This window comes from Muscardinus avellanarius (assembly GCF_963383645.1).
Source record: "Muscardinus avellanarius genome assembly, chromosome: 19".
In the NCBI taxonomy this organism is placed as follows: domain Eukaryota; kingdom Metazoa; phylum Chordata; class Mammalia; order Rodentia; family Gliridae; genus Muscardinus; species Muscardinus avellanarius.
The window spans coordinates 1,776,835-1,796,724 of NC_137805.1; the positions used below are offsets into that span (position 1 = coordinate 1,776,835).

At 43.4% G+C, this 19,890-nt stretch overlaps 1 protein-coding gene across 5 annotated transcripts in view; it reads left to right on the plus strand.

Annotated features, from left to right (window-relative positions):
- KIF16B (kinesin family member 16B) overlaps positions 1 to 19,890 on the plus strand; it is a gene marked incomplete at both ends in the record, with an annotated part of 310,078 nt that overhangs the window by 78,959 nt on the left and 211,229 nt on the right. For all 5 annotated transcript variants that reach the window (XM_080716112.1, XM_080716113.1, XM_080716114.1 and 2 more), the window contains one exon: positions 406 to 465. In XM_080716112.1, coding sequence (XP_080572238.1) covers positions 406 to 465 — 60 coding nt within the window. The remainder of the gene's footprint in view (positions 1 to 405; positions 466 to 19,890) is intronic.

Sequence of the window (19,890 nt, forward strand, 5' to 3'; positions counted from 1 at the left end):
TTTTGTGGTACTGGGGATGGAACCCAGGGGCTTTCTTCCTCTGGGCTATATTCCCAGACCTATTTTATATTTTATTTGGAAATAGGATCTCACTACGTTGCTAAGAGCCCCACTAAGTAGCTGAGGCTGGCTTTGAGCCTGCGCGATCCTCCTGTCTCAGCCTCCCAAGTACTGGGGTTACAAGAGTGTGCCACCACGCCCGGCCTTTTTCTCCTTTTCTTAAGTGTCAATTTATAAGATGAAATCAGCCTGTTTGATTTATATTTGGTAATATTATTTCAGGAGTAGAAATTGCCAGTTAAAAAGTTATATCTTTCCATAATATATAAGAATTTAGAAATTTTATAGAAGAAAATCATAGTAATTTTTAATAGAATAATCACATATGCATATTTTTCTTTTTAGGTTCAAGAATTAACGAAGGAATGGACAAATAAGTGGAATGAAACACAAAATATTTTGAAGGTAAGGACTATAAAAGGTGTCTTGGTCTTGCTGTGCTGGTTTAAGTAGGTGAAACACTTTTTTCTTTTCTCAAGCATGGCAGTTGTGTGCTTTGCTTTAAGATCAGTGGAGTCCATGAGGGACATTTGCCACCTGGGGTTCTGGTCTGATTGTAAAGAAGTGTGGAAGCAGGCTACTAAACATAAAAGCCGTGCGATTTTCATGTATAGGGTACACGTATTGCTGGTCTTCGCTTTCACTTGTGGAGTTTTATTATTTTGCGTTCAGCATGTATTGGGACTTTTTTTATTATTCAAGGGCTTCCACTTTGCCTTTTTGCTTTTTATAAATTCAATAGAAAAGCAATATATTAAATTCAGAATTACACTTTATAACAAAATTATAGCATACACTTGCATAGTATGGTTAGATTTCAAAAATTTCTAAAGTAGTAATTTTCTATCTTTTTTTTTCCTGTGTGTCTCAAGGGCAAGACAGGTGATATGCATTCCTAGCAGGACTTACTGTGATGCCAGTGATGGCCTCCATTTTTCATGTCCAGTGCTTTAAATTATGAGTTCCTTTATGTTTCCATCTTTTGCTGACTTGGTAGAATATCTCTGTCATCTATTTGAGGGTCACCCGCACCAGGTTTAAAGTACAGGTTTGAGTTGTATGCTTTTATGCTTGCTGGGAAACGCTTAAAAAAGTCTGCTGAATCTGAAGCTTGCTTTTAGGTTCTGTTAAGGTAGAACTGTCTCAAAAGATTAACATCTCCATCTGAGGTTAGTGAGTCTACATAGATGAGGTTTAACTGAATTTCCTGGAAGAATCTGAAATTGGCCCTCTTCATGTAGAAATTGCACATCCAATCTCTGGTCCACAGAGCAGACTTTTGAAAGCTGGGTTTGCAGCTGAGCTCTGCATCTGGCAGTAGTTTTCAAAGAGCAAGACCAGCATAATCCTATGTGGTTCTCTTTGTGCCTCCTTTGGGCTTAGAAGACCGTCTCATTTTTTTCTTTTTGTGGTATTGGGGATTGAACCTAGGGGCAGTCAACCTTTGAGCTATACCCCCACTCCTATTTTATTTTTTATTTTGAAACATGGTCTCACTAAATTGCTGAGAGCCGATGTTGGTGAGGCTGGCCTCAAACCTGTGATCTTCCTATCTCAGCCTCCCAAGTACAGGGATTACAGGTGTGCACCACTGTGCCTGGTGTATAGAGATGTTTCTTACAAGGTCAGAGGTTATCCTCCAGTTTTGGATGGCAGTGGGCTGTGATGGCCCTGGGGATTGTCTTTCCAGCCACAGACAGCACTAAACTAAGTGAGGGCTTTTGTGTTCAGATTTTCTTCTCTCTCCTCCTGTCTAAAACGAGAATGCTGTACTATCCTGAGATACTGTGCGTATCCAGCATTTCCTTTGTTGAGGTACAGATTTCTGTATGTTTGTGTGTGTGCTGGGTATCCCCCCGGGCCTTGTGCATGCTGGCACTCTACCACTGAGTCACCAGCCCGTGTGAGTTGAGAGATTGTAATGAGGGACACCAAACAAAGACTTCACTCCTGTCTCAGAACGGCCAGGTATGGAATGAATACAGCCAACGAGGTGTGATGTTTTTGTTATTTAAGTTGCATGCACCCTGAGAGGCTGAGCCACAGCCCCTGCAGCCCAACAGCCCAGGTTCGCTGGCCGTGCTTGCATGATGTAGCTTTCCTCAGAACTTTGCCAAAGAGGGAGGACTAAGATCTGCTCCACTTAAGGGAGAAGGAAATCACCAATAGTTAGCTGTTTGAAAAGTCGTTTTCCTACACAGTGCCTGAGAGCACGGGAGGCCCTGCGGCAATACATTGAAAGATTTAAATTTTATCTCCTGCTGCTACCGCTGTTGCACCACAGTGACTTCCCTGGTCACTAGAGTTTTTTTTTTCTTCTTTTAATGCTGGAGTTCACACTCGGGGCCTTGCTCATGTTCCCCAAGTGCTCTGCCGCTGAGCGGCATCTGCAGCCCGTCGCTGTAGACTTACCTTGGGTTTTATAATGTTTTGGCAAAGGTGTCGGCTCTGGGAGTCATAATGATGAAAGCCTGCACTTTTTCTTATGCTTGTTTCTCATTAGGTGATTCTGGGCCCGGAAGCTTTATCTTCCTTCATTTTCAGTCAGTTTTTCATAAATCTAATTATCTTTATTTTTGTGTGACTTCAGATGAGAAGGAAAAATTATGACATGCTAGGTGTTAAAGGTTATGAGGAAGGCAAAGGCTATTTCATATCTTCCCTTCTCTCTGCTTTGCAGGCCCATTTTAGATTTCCCTGCTGGCACTTATTCTTTAAATCCATGGTCCTTTTCTGCTCACATTTGGTATTTTAAGGGCCGTGTTTGTCACTTACTGGAAGAGAGTGCCTGTGGACTGGGGTGAAGACGAGGGCTACTCGAGTGCTTTTGTTGAAAGTGTCCTTGGGAATTTGACGGTATTCCAGGGGCATACATCTGTACGGTGTGTGTAGTCCTCTCCCTTTCTGCCATGTGTTCTGACAGTCGGTACACGAATTCCACCCCGACTCAGGGCTGGATAGCCACGTTGTATACTTGCACTTCCTCTTGCGGTTGAGACCTGAGATTAGTTATCAGCATACATCATGAGGAGTGGCTTCAGGAAAAAAGGGCCCTCCTTTCATGCAGGGGTACAAGTCTAAAGTCAGTATATAGTATAAAGATACCTTGAAATTAGAATTACTCTTGAAAGTCCTCTAAATTTCCTTTTTTTTTTTCTGAGCTAAACTCTCAGTTCCTTTTTCTTGTGAAACAGGGTCCTACTAAGTTGTTGAGGGTCTTGTTAAGTCGCTGAGGTTGATCTCCAACCTGTAATCTTTCTGTCTCAGCCTCCAGAGTGCTGGGATTACAGGCGTGGTGGCACGCATGTCGTTTCCTGGAACTTGCCCCGTCCTCTGCTCTTAGATGCTTAAGGACAAGGAGTGTTCCCTTCATTTTGCCTCTTGTCGGTGGCCTCCCTTGTTCCAGATCAGTGAAATCCGGTGTCCTTGAGGTTGGATGGACGGTGCTGGGCCTCCAGGTACAGGTGTGCTCTGTCGGAAGGCACTGGCCATTTCAGTCAAGCAGGTGGCCACAAGGCAAGAGTGGCTGGAGCCTCAGCTTTGACCTGTGAACCTCAGGGTTAGATATTAGGCTCTGTTCCCATTTTAACACTCTGGGCTCCTTAACTGTCATGCTCCCTCGTTCCCAGCTCAGAAATCAAGGTGGATATCTCCAAGTCAGCAGGTTACGGGATGGTTACATGTTGAGAGTTGCATTGAAAGTAGTTGACAGCCTAGTGTGTGCTCAGCCTGCAGATGATGAGGGCGAGTTCTGTTAATGCATACTCTGCTCCCTCTCTCCCCTTTTCCTTTCCCTCTTTTCCTCTTTCTTTTCTCTTAATACACTTTCCTCATTTTCTTTAATCTTCATTTTCCAAAGTCCAGATTCTTGCTTGGTGCTTAAAGGCAGGGACCTCCTGTTCAGTTTCATCTGTGTTGTCAAGGTTCTCTCTGCCCACCTCTGTGTCACAGCCAACACTGCTGGGTGCTCGCTGCTCCCTGATCACAGCAGGGACCTGGTTTTCCTGGTGTCCTTCAGCCTTGGCTGGTATCTCATCATTAGGGAAGCCTCCAATCACCTCCCCCCAGTTCTCAGTGAGGATGGATTTGGCTTTTCTCTGCTTTTAGAGCATTCGGCTTCCAGGAGAGTGCAGTAGTACTGGTTTCTCCCTCTTGCTGCTAACATGTCTGCACAGAAAAGCAAGAACAGGAGCTGGCCAGGGACTGCACCTCCACATCATTCTGAGAGCCAGCTCCGGCAGCTCTGCTTCTCACATAGCAGGTACACGGTGAATACCTGCGGCAGTAAGTAGTAGCAAGAAACAAATAAGACCCTTGGTATCCATCTGCTGGGTACCATAACAAAACACCCCAGCCTGGGTGGGCTGGAGCGTCAGACACTTATGCTCACTCACCCTTCTGGAGGCTGGAAGTCCATGAGCAAGGTGTCAGCAGGCTGGTTTCTCCTGAGACTTCTTTCCTTGGCTTGCAACTGGCTGCTCTTGATTCTCCTGTGGCCTTTCCCTGTGTGCCTGCCTCCCAGGTGCCTCCACGTGCCCATCTTATAAGATATCACATTGGATTAGGGCCCACTCTAGAGGCCTTATATTAGCTTAATCACCTTAGTTAACTTAATTAAATGTTCTGAGTTGGGTGTGGTGGCACACCTCTGTAATCAGAGTACTTGAGCACTCAGGAGGCTAAGACTAAGACGGGAGGGTCACGGCCAGTTTCAAGGCCAGCCTCAGCAATTCAGTGAAACCCTCAGCAACTTAGTGAAGTCCCCATTTCAGAATAAAAAAATAAAAAGTGGCTCTGGGTGTAGCTCAGAGGAAGAATGCTCCTCGGTTCAGTCCCCAGTACCAAAAAGCAAAGGTTTTGTCTACAAATACGTTACATTCTGAGGCACTAGAGCCTAGAGCATCAGGATGAATTTGGGGGTGAAGCAATTCAACCCTTCACAAGCTTGAAGCGTACACATCTGCGGGCCAGTGGGAAGCAGCTGCGCTGCACGCGTGTGCGGCCCCGCCCTGGACTGCGCCTGTGTGTTCCCTTACAGTTTTCTCGTTTCTGTTTGAAAGACTCAGAGATGACTGTATGTTTTTATTCTTGAAGGAATATGGCCAAGTTCCTTTTGAGAGTAGCCTGCCTTTCATTTAGACCACTTAGATCTTCGGCTGTTGGAGATGTGGTTTTCTGCTGTGTAGTATTATCAGCATATGGGAGCTGGCTGGAAATGTAACCAAGTCCCTCACCAGCCTTCCCAAGTCCCAGGTCACGTGTGGACACCTCCAGGTGTGCGTGCGCTTTTGGCCTGCTCTTCCCCTTCTGCTCTGCCCTGTGGCCGGTGTGTGTGTGTGTGTGTGTGTGTGTGTGTGTGTGTGTGTGTGTGTCCTAGGGCTGCCCTTCCCCCAGCTCCCCAGCCTCTCTTCTGCATGGCTCCAGGTCCTGCCAGCAAGGACAGGCTTGGCGCCTGGTGCGTAGCCCTGTTGTTCCCTCGCTTCCTGCTGCCGCCCGCATGCTGGCAGCCTCACTGTCCTCACTGTCCCCAATAGCTTTTGAGCCCTTCCTTTAGTTGAGTAACCAATCAGTTTCCTCTACTGAGTCCCTTGGACTTAAGCATGGGAGTAGTTTGTGTTGTGGTGAGTTTGATACCCAAGGGTGCCCTACATCCATCTCTTGACTGCACCGCAGGCCCTCGGGATCCGGTGTGCCCTGTAATCTCCTCGTTTGGGTCAGTCTTTCAGGTCTCCTCTTAGCATGCTGTCCTTGAATTCTATCCTGGCTGAATTTCTCAGGATAAATGAACCAGGTGCGATGGTGCTCTTGGACCTAGAAGTTGATGTCGTGACACGCCCAACCCCTGCAGGCCCTGGCAGCTCTCGAGGCCTTTCTTCTCGCTGCTTCTCCCTTTGCATTGCCACAATACTCTGCCGATTGCTGCGCGGCTGAAGTGGTATAGAGTGATTCTCAGCACCCTCCTACGTACCTTTCTGCTTGGCTTTTTGCAAATCACAAATGCTTCATTGCTGATGATCCTTTAAGAGGAGGCATCCCAAAATTCTTTCTCTATTCCCACTTTCTTTCCCTGCCTACCCCCACCACGTTTATGCCTCTTTCTGACTTATCTGCTTCATACACATTTTGGTTTTTCTGTTCCATCACTTTGTAGATGGTTAAAGAAAAATGCCCAAGGTGTGTTAGCCAGCTTCCAAAGAACCCCTTGAGTTTTCTGCTTCAAAATAAGTCACAGATGGTTGGGACTATAGCATAAAGCTGGCAGCCACCTGGCAGATGGTGTTGGCAGCAAGGAGAATGGCCGCTGTGAGGGTCTGTCCGGAGCAGAGCCACAGCGTGGTGCTGGCGGCCCTGCCAGTGTTCTTGGTGTGAATCTTCCAGCTTTGCTTATTCTTTTCATTTTTAATAAACAGAGTCTTTTCTTTGCTGTAAACATAGCCTTGGACTGCTCCAGCATCTGCCTGGCTTTTGTGTTGTTCTTCCGCACAAGCCTCGTGTCGGGGAGGGCGGGCTGCTCACACAGGCACCATGCTCAGACGGGCTTCCTCAGAAAGTGGGCTGCTGGGCTGACCATGAGCTGAATCAAAGCTGTGTTTTTAGACTTTATTTATGTGGAATTATTATGTATCTTACACACAATGAAGTGTTTGTTGCATTTGGAGGCCAGAGCAAATATGCACCCACACGGTGGGTGATGAGATCCTAGCACAGATGTTCTGTTTCACTGCCACTGTTGGGAAGATAGAAGAGGTGGGGCAGTCCAGGTCTGTTTCTGGCATGGATAGCACATTGATGACAGAGAGCTTTTTACTCTTCCAAAATGTTTTAACTGACAAAGAATATCATAAAATGAAATTGGAATCCTTTCCTAGCTTCAGATTTTCTGAGTTTAAAAACATCATGAAGAGGTTATGCTAACTTTATCTGTTTTATGATTGAATCAATCAAGCTGATGTTCTTGTCTTTGGAATATTACGGCAACCTACAAACGATGTTTTCCTGGCAGTCTGTAGTTTTCCTCTCTGTGGAGAAGACGTGTACTGGGGAGTGTAATGGTTTTGAAAGCGGCACTAATACCTGGGGCTGTTGCTCAGCAGGCTTCTGATGGGTTAGGTTTGTGGAACAAGTTTCCTGTGGTTCTCTACTTTTCTGCTGCTGGTCACTGAATTCTCTGGTTTCTGGAAAACCTACAAAAGCATGTGGCAGGGGGCGGGGGCGGGATAGCATTCAGCATCTCTCTGCTAAGTGCTCCTCATCTTGACCCCCTTTTAGTACAATAATTGGACTGGGGACAGATCTAGGGTAGAATTTCATTTCTGGAAATCGGTTTCTCCCAGATCATGGGTTTAGGACGAGGCGTCACTCTCAGCCCCGAGTTATCAGCTTCCTTGCCCGCCACTGTCTGGTCATTCCAGATTCAGAATTCTGACCTCGGACAGCCACACATATCACTTACAGTTATGGCCATTCCAGAAGTACAAAGTTCAGTCACGCACTGTGAAATGACAGGGACACATTCTGAGGAAAGTGCTGTGAGGCAGGGGTGGCACTGTGCTAGCGTCTTAGCACAGACTGCGGTGGCAATGGCCTCCGAGGTGATAGCATCTCTGTGACCATGTTGTATGTAGCCTGTCATTTGTGGAAGCACTGCTAGGTACTGGACCATTGAGTCTTGAGCTCATACACGTTGACTTGCCAAGTGTTCAGCCACACAGAGATTGTTGGCAGTAGGGATGACAAGTCGGCCTCTTCCCCTTGGTTTTCATTGTAAAAACAGTCAGTGAGACTCAGCATCTGCCTATTAGTGCAAGCCACGTACCAGTGGGAGCTCCGTGTCTTTCTTGTGAGCTGCATTTTGTAGCTTTAAAAACTCTATTTTTAAACTTTTAAAAGCTTTAATAAAGAAGGGATAAAAAGTGATGAGGATCCTTTTGGCTGACTTGCTAGTTTAAAAATATTCTCCCTATAATGGCTGTCCAGCTTGGTCTGTTTATCCCTCTAATCTGCATGTCTGTTTATCTATTTGCCTATTCTTTTCTTTGTCCTTTCTATTATCTTTGAGTTCATATTTACTGAAAGTACTTTATTTATTGTACACAGTCTAAGTGCTGGGTAGAATCAACAAACAAAGCAAAAAGTTCTTGCCCTTACCCAGGTGTGGTGGTGCACGCCTGTAATCCCAGCACCTACAAGGCTGAGACAGGAGGATCACAGGTTCAAGGCCAGCCTCAACAATTTAGCAAAGCTCTTAGTAACCTAGAAAGACCCTGTTTCCAAATAAAAAATAAAATAGGGTTGTGGGTATAGCTCAGAGGTAGAATGCACCTGGGTTCAATCCCAATACCTGCCCGAAAACAAGAAAGGTCCTAGACCTTGTGAGATTATATTTGAATACTAAAAGACCTTTCGCTACTATTGGTTTTTCTTTTGTCAAACGCCCATAGTTTTGTGTTGTTTGGTCTCATTCTCTGATTTCTAACAAAACATGCCTAAGATCCATTTGTTGATAAAACATTATAGCCCTGTTTCCAGATTTTGTAAAATCAGTAAATCTTACTTTTTAGTTCCAGTATTTTATTAATTAAGCTTACTTGAAAAGATAACTTAGGCTAAATGAATTTGCATATGTATATGTGTGTGCATGCGCGTATGCACGCGCGCGTGCACACACACACACACACACACACACACACACACACACACACAGCACTTTGATAAGCCCCTGAACAATAGAAAGCATTTTTTAAGTTTATATCCACCAGGATACCAGGATGTTCTTTTTTGTTCATTGCTCCCTCAGAAGTCTGAACATGGAAACACTGGATGGTAATAAGGCCCCATAAGGCAGTACTTTGCTAGAAAAGCTGTGTGGAGGAATGGGCTCATAAATGTGACTTGGATGGCAGGCATTCCTGGAGAGGAGAGAGCGACTGTCAGTCTTTTGTGTTGCACTGCAGCTCTCCGCAGGTGTGCTACTCACTGTTATCAACTCCTTGGGGTCAGGGACTGTTTTGTTTGCCTCTGTAGCTCTCATGTATTCTAGTGTCTGGTATAATGGTCATTTCTAAATAGAAAGAGTTTGATGAATAATTGTTGAACTTTTCTATGTCCTCCCATTTCAGAAAAGTTTGCGGCCATTTTTCTGCATAGCAAGTGGCCCAGAATGTAATGGCTTAAACAGGCTGCTGCTGTTCTCACAAGGTTGTGATATAGGCTTGCTCAATGGATTTTGCCTCCTGCCTCCTTCCCTGGGGTTGCAGAGTGTGGGGTGGCCTCACATGCTGGCTCTGGGTCAGCACCTGATGACTTGGCTTCGTGCTTCTCATCCACCACCTGGTTAAGTCTTCACAGGTCCTGAGACGTCTAAGAGAGATCTTAATGTTCAAGCATTTTCAAACTTTCACTTGCATCCTATTTGCTAACGTCTCATTGCCCTCAAGCTAGCCATAGGGCTGAAACCAGAGTTGGTGTGAGATTACCCAAAGGCATGAGTACAGGGAGAACAACGATTCTTGCCATTTTTTGCAAAAAATATCCCATAGGCATCTTTTCCCCTCGGTTCTTCCTGTCCCTCTGTCTTCTCAGCCAGCCACACAGATTTGCAACTTTGCATGTGAGTGTGTGATCCTATCATCCATCGAAGAGAGTACTGAAAAAAGAAGAGAGGATTTGGGGTGTGTGTGTGTGTGTGTGTGTGTGTGTGTGTGTGTGTGTGTGTTACAAGCAACTTGAGAGAAGAGTGATAGAACTTGGTTGTTTCCTCATTTTAATCTACAGACCAGTGTGGATGCCCTTGTGTCTGTCTGACCAAAAGTCACTGTCAGTACTTGAATGTATAATGTGCAGAGCACTTTATCTCTTCCTAGTGTGTTCACACCTACAATCCCTTCATATCTTCCTTTATCTTAAAGCGAGAGTAAAAGCTGTCACTCACTGTGCTTTCTATAGTATGCACTTGTCAATCTGTCAGCCTCTCATTAAAGTTCCACTCTGGTGTTACTTCCCATCAGACTGTGTTCTCCCTTTGACTCCTGCTACTGTTTCTTAAGATGAAAGGCAAAGTCATAAACAAAGTCCATTTCCTTTGCACCTGAGACTTGATAATTAACAGGAGAGGTGGCTGTCAGCTCTATAGCACTTGGCTGGGTCCAAGGCCATGTCTGAGCCACTCAGGGAACCAGGTCCAATGTTGTTAATAAGGCTAAGCATTCCATATTTTCCTTGGCAGTTCTCACCTTGCAGGAACTGCTCATAAATAAAAGTATTCTAACCTTATGCTGCTTCTTACTTTTGAATAATGTTTCTGGAGCAAAAGGCTCAGAAATAAGTCAAATGCACCCTGTTAAATGTTGTACTATGTGATAAATTCTTTTGAACGCATAAGGGATTTTTCTTTTGATCTTTTGCAGTGAGGCATGTGTGCTGATGGGCTCTTACTGCATATTTATTGCCACAGTCAGGCAGGGAAAGATTACTTGGTCATATGGAAGTGTGCTTTTGTGCATGGACCTGTACACACCGAGTGCTAAATTGTAGGAGCTTGGTTTAGTTGGCAAAGAAACTTAAAAAGCAGGCATTTCATGGTAGAGATAAGTTTATTGTTCATGTCACCCAGGTGTGCATTTAATTCTCCTTGGATAATTTCTAAGAGTCTTGAGTGTGGAGAGGAGTGGGTGGTGGAGAGAGTCGGCCAGCCTGGGCGTGAGAAGGTTCTCAGCCTGCCGAGGCTAGTGATTTTTGCCTGTGCTTTATTCAGGATTCATCGTATATCATTTTTCTGACCGTGGCCATACTGACCTTTTTGTTTCTTATACTTTCGCAGTAAGATGCAGGCAGTAATAGTACCTATCACCTAAGGTGAGAAGGAGCTCCCCGCAGTGTTGGGAGTGCTGCCTAGCGCATGGTCAGCATTGTCCTCATGGCAGCAAGGTCTTCCTTTTCTTTTGTTTTTCTCTCACTATCCTTGCTTTCTCTTAGTCCATCCTCTTAGATGTAAAACTGGCTGCCAGCCGGTGGTGGCGGCGTATGCTTGTAATCCCAGCATTTGGGAGGCAGAGACCAGAGGAATAGGCTTCATGGACAGCCTCAGCTACTTAGCAAGGCACTTCTCAACTCAATGAGACCCTGTTTCAGAAAAAAAAAGGACTAAAAAGTAGGGCTGGGGGTATAGATTGGAGGTACAATGCCCCTGGGTTCCATCCTCAGTACCACAAAAAAACAAAACCAAACAAAACCAAAAAGAAACTGGTTGCCAATAATATGTATTTTCCCAGTTGGGCAGAAGAAAAAAAAAAAAAAAAACTTATGTATGTAAAAACTTGTTAAAGTACATAGTTTATACATTTGAGAACTTGGAGTTACCATGTACGACATTTTATTGAATGACACTTTGTGTTTGTTTATTTACTTCAAATAACAGAAAAAATCCATTCCAATCTGGCTTAAATGGTTCAGGGATTTAACTAGCTCACAGAACACTAATCCTTGGATAGACTTTAGGCACGGTTGGTTTGTCCAGAGCCAGAGCTCTTGCTTTTCTGCCTGTTTGGTGACTTCTGAATTTATCTTCAGGATTTGGTATATTGGTTGTCATCAGAATGGCAAAGTGAGGGCAGTAATTCCAGCTTTTTTCACACCTACTACTCCGTCCAAATTCCAGTCTGAGTTTCTGGGTTCCCACAAAAATTTTGAGCTTTGCACTGTCTGTTGACTTGAGAACCCATATCCGAGGTCAGGGAGGTCCTGGGTGCTGGCCATCAGAAGCCTGAGGGATGTGTTACTCTGCCTGACTGAGATGAGTCAGGGCCCACCTTTGGAGGTCAGGTGAGGTCCAGCCTGTCTTTCATAGCTGGTGTGCACTGTGGTGGCTGAAGCAGGTGAGTCTGCGTGACCCTGCCCATACTTTCTACTTCAAACAGAGAACCCAGCAATCAACTGTGGGGTAAAGTACACTCAGGCAGCTGGGCATCGTGGCACACTCCTGTAATCCCAGTACTTGAGAGTCTCTGAGACAGGAAGATTGCAGATTCCAGACCAGTCTCAGCAACTTAGCAAGACTCTAGCAACCTAGTGAAACCCTTTTCAAAATAAAAACATAAAACAGGGCTGGGGGTATATCTCAGAGGTAGAATGCCCCCAGGGTTTAACCTTTAGTAACACACACACCACACACACACACACACACACACACACACACACACACACACACACACACCACTCAAAGCAAACAGATGATGCAACTTAAAGCATTTTTGAATAATTCCTTTTGGACTGTGGAACTTATGTTCAGCTGGAAAATCCCACGAAAGGGCCAGTTTTGTAGTGAACATTTCCTAGCTGGAGAAACCTCTCTGGGGCTAGAAATGAAAGATGACACACAATGAGTTCCTTGTATTTAAGCATATTTGCCTTTCCTCCTTTACATTGACTGTGAGTTTGGGTGCTCTCTTCTCCATCCTTTTATGTGTCGTTTGGGATTTGGCTTGATTGATAGGTGAGACCTGTGGCCGTTGTTTCCCAGCCCAGCCCACCTAGCAACCGTTCCTGCGAGCAAGTTGGCACCCCTGCGTTCCTCTCACAGTGACAGGCTTTAAGACTTAGTTTTCCTAAGCATCCTGGTGGGTTTTGCCTTTGCAGTACTTAAGGATGGTAGCACTTTTTCTTAACTCCAGGCAGCAGAGCTTCAGATCTCTTAGCCAAAGTGGTGGTTTGCATGGTGTCGCACGCTTGTAATTCCACCATTTTAGAGGCAGACACAGGAGGATCGAGGTTCGTGGAAAGCCTCAGCTACTTAGTGGGGCCCTCTGCAACTCAGTGAACCCTGTTTCAAAATAAAATAAAGAATATAAAATAGGGCTGAGGATGTCACTCGGAGGTAGAATGCCCCTGGGTTCTAGCCCCAATACCGAAAAAAAAAAAGTACATGTCTGTAATACAGTGTAATTAGCAAGTGGCTATCAACTATAAAAAGAAATATGGTCCCATGCTGCATGTGGGCACTTACTACCAAGGTATATTGATATTTGCAAAGAGGGCAACATGGCTCTAAATCTGTATCTTGTTATCTGGTTCTTTGTAAATCTGTATCATCTGACTTAGTTTCTACAGAGAGCCAGTTTTTGCCAGCTAAAAGCAGCCTTCCTGAGTAAGTCCTCTGTGGCAAAGAGACGAGGAGTTAGTTCCAAATAGCTATGAGTTTTCCTTGAAAGAAGCAAAACAAGACAGATGTTATTGAAGATGCTCATTTACTTTAGCTCCAGTACAATACACACTAACACATTATATTTAAGCCTCTTTTTTGTGATGGAGATTGAACCCAGGGGCATTCTACCTTTGATCTGTACCCCTAACCCTTTCTATTTTTTATTTTATTTTATTTTATTTTTTATTTTTTATTTTTTGGTGGTACTGGGGTTCCTGGAAGCCCTTCTACCTCGGGGCTACACTCCCAGACCTATTTTTACATTTTCATTTTGGAAACAGGGTCTCCTAAGCCAGCGTGCGGCTGGCTTCGAATCTGCGCGATCCTCCTGTCTCCGCCTCCCAAGCGTGGGGATTACAAGCGTGCGCCACCACGCCCGGCTCTATTTTTTATTTTAAAACAGGGTATTGCTAAGTGGCTGAGGCTGTCCTCAAACTTGCAATACTTGTGTTTCAACCTCCTGAGTACTAAGATTACAGGTGTGCTTCACCATGCCTGGCCATATCTATGCCTTTATAATTTTGTCACTAAAGTATAAATTATACTGGCATTCTTAGCAGATTTGATTTACATCAAGCCACAGAGTCCATCTCCCTTCCTTCCTCCCTTCCTTCCTTCCTTCCTTCCTTCCATCCATCCATAACTGAACGCAGGGGCATACCACCAGCTATATCCTAGTCCTACTTTATTTTTCATTTTGAAATGTGGTCTCCCTAATTTACCACACATTGGCTTTGAACCTGTGATTTCTTGTCTCAGTTTATCATGTACTGTGATTACAGGCTGTATTACCACGCTCGGCTGTGACATTTCTTAAGGGCTAAATCCAGTTTCTCATCCAAAATAACTGGCATATCAGTTATTCTACATGTCTTAAGAATCTGGTTTTCCACACAGAAGTGGTTTTCACTTAGAATTACTTGGCCTCTTTTTAAAAGACATTTTTGTCAGTAGCACTATAGACTGCTATAATTTCTATCATTCATTCATTCATTCATTCATTCATTCATTCATTCATTGGTGGTATGAGGGGTGGAACCCAGGGGCTTTTCTACCTCCGTGCTATACTCCCAGACCTGTTTTATACTTTATTTGGAAATAGGGTCTCTAAGATCTTAGGTATTCTAAGATCTTAGGGTTGCTAAGATCCTCACTCAGTAGCTGAGGCTGGCTCAGCCTTCCTGTCTCAGCCTTCCAAGCGCTGGGATTACAAGTATGCACCACCATGCCTGGCTAGAATCTGTATTTTAAACAAGTGCCCTGAGTCCTCTGGAGCTGGGAGCTGCAGCTCCAAAGCCTGTGAATGTCGTTCCATCACATGCTCTGGTGCTCACTGCACAGGCCTGGCCTCATCGCTTAGAAGACCAGCATGGCTTTCTTCATGATTCTGCACCCTGGGGTATACTCCTGCATTCTTTTGGATGCTTCAAGTGATGCCATTTGGAATGATGTTTCAGTTGAATCTATTCTTTTTGTTGTTGTTGTTGTTGTTGTTGCTAAATACAATACTTTGTTCACAGGAACTTTTTCTTTTCTGGTACCAGAGAGTGAACCAAGGGACATCCTACTCCTGAGCTACATCCCCAGCCCTTTTTATTTTTTAATTTTGAAACAGAGTCTCTTTAGGTTGCTGAGGCTGGCTCAAACCTGTGATCTTCCTTTTTCATTCTCCCAAGTGCCGAGATTACAGGCATGCACCATGACTCCCAGCTTCACAGGAACTTTTTACAAAAGTGATTTGCTGACCTGGGCGTGGTAGCGCACACTTGTAATCTCAGCATTTGGGAGGCTGAGACAGGAGGATCGTGGTTCATGGAAAGCCTCAGCTATTTAGTGAGGCCCTTTGCAATACAGTAAGACCCTGTTTCCAAATAAAGAATAAAAAATAGGGATGGGGGTGTAGCTTGGAGGTAGAATGCCCCTGGGTTCCATACACACACACACACACACACACACACACACACACACACACACACGCACACACACACACATGATTTGCTTTTTTATTGAGGCCGAATGTACACAAAAAATGATGTGTGCAGCTCGTGAGTTTTTAATGTGTCCCTCTCTATGTGCCCACACCTAGGATGGTCTATGGCACTTTTCTGCTCCCCAGAGGTCCTCTCTTGTCCCTTTCTTGTCAGTTACTTTCTGTCCTCCTCTCCAGAGGTAAGGCCTACTTGGACATCTGTTGAAGGTTTGTTGAGAGGTTTGTTTGCTTCCGAGTTTCATACAGAGGGTGTCCTGCAGCATGTTCTCTTCCAGTGTCTGACTCCTTTGGTGCAGCATGTTGTTTGTTAATGTCATTCTGCTATCAGCAGTGTCTGTTCTTTATCTTGAGGCTGTGCCAGTCTCTTGCTAACCATCGCCTGTTGGCAGTCTCTACTTGTGCCGTAGTCTCCGGTCCTTTGATTGTTAGGAGGGGTGCCTCTGTGAACGTTCTTGAGCCTGTTTTACTGGTGTGTGCATCTACAAGGCCCCCTGGTCTGGCCTTCATCCTGGTCAGACTTTGGCTCTCACCTTATATTTCTACTGCCTAGGTCTGTCCAGTCTTCCTGGTCTGATCCCAACAACCTTTGCTACCAACTCTGCTGGCTCTCAGCATGAGCTGGGCCAGGGGAGCAAGGCAAGACATCTGCCCAAGGGGTTAAAGAGCAGACAGACAGACAGACAGACAGACAGACACACACACACACACACACACACACACACACACACACACACGTGCACATTCTCTCTCACACACACATACCCATTCTCAAACACACACACACACACACACACACACACACACACACACACACACACACTTTTTCCCTTCTTTCTATCTGGATCTTACTGGATTGGATGATTAATACAAATTCTGATTTCTATAGACTTGAAGACTGTGATGTCAGAGTGTTCAGTGAATTTATTACACTTTTTATGTAGCCTTATGTTTGTATCATATAAAGCTGTGAAGTTGTGTCTCGGTTTTCCATCACTGGACTCTGAAGTTGAGAAGGTAAAGATATGATTTGTTTTTGGCTCTTTAAATTGCCTGTATTCAACAAATAATAATATTGATAAGATTAATATTCTCACTCTTATAAGTCAGGCATGTTACGAATCTACTTCTCTGTAGTAGAAGCCATGTATGTAGTTTCAAGTTTTCTAGTATCCACATTAAAACAGTAAAAGAAATGGCAGCGACTAATTTTAACGACATATTTTACTTACCCTATTATATAATAAACATTTCTATCTTGACATATATTTAGTATAGAAATTATTAACAAGGTCTTGACAAGTTTTTTTTTTTTCTAGTAAGAAACTGTAAAGCTTCCCTTTTTTTTCTTTCTTATTTTTCAATACTGAAAATTGAACACAGGGGCATTCTACCTCTGAGCTATACCTCTAGCTCTTTTTATTTTTGTTTTTAAACATGGCCTCCTAGGTTTCTGACAGTCTTGCTAAGTTGCTGGGATTGTTAGCAATTTGAAACTACAATCCTCCAGTCTCAGCCTCCAAAGTATTACAATTATAGGCATGCATTACCACTCCCAGCTATAAGTCATTCTTAGATGGCCTGAGTTTTAAATTTACAGTACATTTCAATTCAGATGTTAAATTTGTACTTGATCTTTATTTTGATTTCATAAAATTTACATTTGAAAAAAAGTTCCCATTTTTTTTTCTTGGTGGTACTGGAGATGGAACCCTTCTACCTCTGGGCTACACACTCCCAGACATATATATCTAGATATAGATACAGATATATACATTTTTTTTTTTTTTTTGGAAACAGGGTCTTTCAAGCCAGTGAGGCTGGCTTTGAACCTGTGTGATCTTCCTGTCTCCGCCTCCCAAGTGCGGGGATTACAAGCGTGTGGCACCACACCTGGCAAAAGTTCCCATCTTAAGTATGTTACACACATTTAAAAGTTTTCCATGAACTTTCAATTTTAAAATTTAATGAAATCTCTTCTATGATACAGTCCTCATTCAGAAGTATATCATTCACTCTCCCTGTATTTAATTCCTTTGAATCTTTCTGTTGTTGATTTCTGTTTTCAGTCCATTATGATCTGAAAGATGTAAGGATTTATACCAGTTTTTTTGAATTGGTAATACTTGCTTTGTGGATAGAATATGGTCTACTTTGGAAAGTTCCATGAGCAGCTGAGAAGAATGTAAATTTAGTTGTTGGATGAAATATTCTGTAAATGCCTGTTAGATCCTTTTGGTTTATAGTATGATTTAAATCTGAAGAGTTGCTGTTGATCTTCTGTCTGGGTGACCAGTCTAATGGCGAGAGAGGTGTGATAAAGTCTTCCAGTGTTGTTGTTTGGGGTCTTAGTCTTAATGTCAGATAGTGATTATTTATATTCTAAAACTGTGCATACCATTTGGGGCATAAATGTTTACTGTCATTATATCTTCTTGTTAGATTGTTTCCTTTAGCAAGAAGAAGTGACCCTCTTGGTCTCTTGGGGGCAAGTTCTGACTTTTGGGTTGAATTCTACTCTTTAGATATAACGCTAGTTAGGCCTTCCTGCCTAGCTTTTGATTTGCATGACATATCTTTTTTTCCATCCTTTCACTTTTAACCTGTAAGCTTTGCCTGTAAGATAAGTTTCTTGCCACTTTACCAGTTTGTTTTCTTCTTCTTCTTTTTTTTTTTTTTTTTTTTTTTTGTGGTACTGGCGTTCCTGGAAGCCCTTCTACCTCTGGGCTACACTCCCAGACCTATTTTATATTTTTGAAACAGGGTCTCTTACGCCAGCGTGGCTTCGAACCTGTGCGATCCTCCTGTCTCCGCCTCCCAAGCGTGGGGATTACAAGCGTGTGCCACCATGCCCGGCTACCAGTTTGTTTTTTTAATTGGGGACTTGAGATCATTTATATTTGATCTTAGTATAGGGAGGTGATATTTATTTCCTGTCATTTTGAGTTATATTTTCTATTTGATACACTATTAGTTCTTTTATTTATCAAATGGAATTCATTTCTTTTCTGGCTCTAGAGTTTTTTTTCTTTTCTTCTTTTTCGTGTTTTATTTACTTGAGTATTTTTTCTAGGACTAACTTAGTAGTCATGAATTCAGTTGTTTGTAGTATTTTGAAAACGAAAATAGTCTCTATCTGCTCTGTTTTATCCATAACTGTGAAGACAAGATTTATTTTCTGTGAAATAATGGCTCAGATTTTGTTTTGTGTTTTGTAGTAATTTTTTTGAAATCAGCACTGTTATCTTGGGTTCCTACCAAGGCTGAGCTTAGTCTTCCTTTGGCTTGGCTTGTTTCCAGTCTGTTTCTTGAGCAAAGTGTTATGGTTATTTCCCTGGGTGTCATTTTATTTATTTATTTATTTTAACATTATTAGCTTTTGTTCTTATATTAATGATGTCTTTGGGCATCTTTCAGATTTTTTTTCCCTTGAAATGTATCTATTCAGCTGTGCACTCTTGACTACCTTTATATGTAGTTTTTTTTAAACTTCTTATGAGATTTGCTTTCACATAACTTTTCTATTGCCTTTTACTCAATGATGGTTGATTAGAAGACAGATATCAAAAATTTGTTCTTTGATAAGGAGAAGTAGTCTAGTTAAGCACAGTATTACCAAGTGCTGCCTACAGAGAATAGACACTGGAGGCCTAGGGATGTTTTTCTGTGTTTCCTCCACAGTGTGCTCTGCTCCCAGATGTCCCCAGGATTGCTTTCTCGTCCCCACCGGCTGAGGTCCCTTCCTCTCCTGGTAGCTGTCTTGTGCGTGGAGTTGCCTCCTTACTGCTAATCTCATCCAAATGAAACAGACAAAAGCTTGCCCCCACTTGCCTTCCTTTACATTCTGAGCAGTGACATAGTTCTTTCTTTTCTGATGGCTTGGCTATTTTATAATTATTTCTCATTAACTGAATTTACCTAGTTTTTATACCTGGATCTATCACTAACTAGTTTTGGGACTTTGACCAAGTTATGCCCTTTCTTTCTTGGTCTCAGTTTTCTTTTGTTGTAAATGGGTTGGCCTGGTACTGGTGAGCTCTGAGGATTCCTTCTAGGATACTACATACAGTTAACTGGGTGTCTCTTATGTTGGGCCCAGAGACCTTGATGCTTTTCTGACTTCAGGGGTCTTGAGTGAAGGAGGGCTTCCTTTTTGTTCCTTGCCACTAGGCTTTTGTTTGTGATTGGTCTTCCTTTTCAAATATATCCTTGAGGCTCTTCCTAATTCTGGGCATTTATGTATTACACATATATACAACACTCTGCCCATCATGAGCACTGTGGATGGATTTTTAATGAACTTAGCTTAGCACCCTTAGATCGAGTAACCAGGGAAACATTACCAGCCCCCCAGAGTTTCTGCCTTGTCCCCTATAGCATTATTTCTCCCTTCAAAGGAGTGGTCTAGCCTAGCTTTGAAAAAGTAGCTTTGTTTATTCTGCTGTTGGATTTCATACACTTGGGCCCTGCAGAATGTGGATTTTATGGACTGGCTTTATGTATTCAGCATTGTTTGTGAGGGCCACCTGTGTCTTTGAACATACTTGCAGAGCATTGCATGTTGTAGCTGTATCACAGGTGATGTACTCATTCTCCTCTTTGATTTGCATTGTGCCCTGTTTGGAGGCTGTTAGAAGAAGTGCTG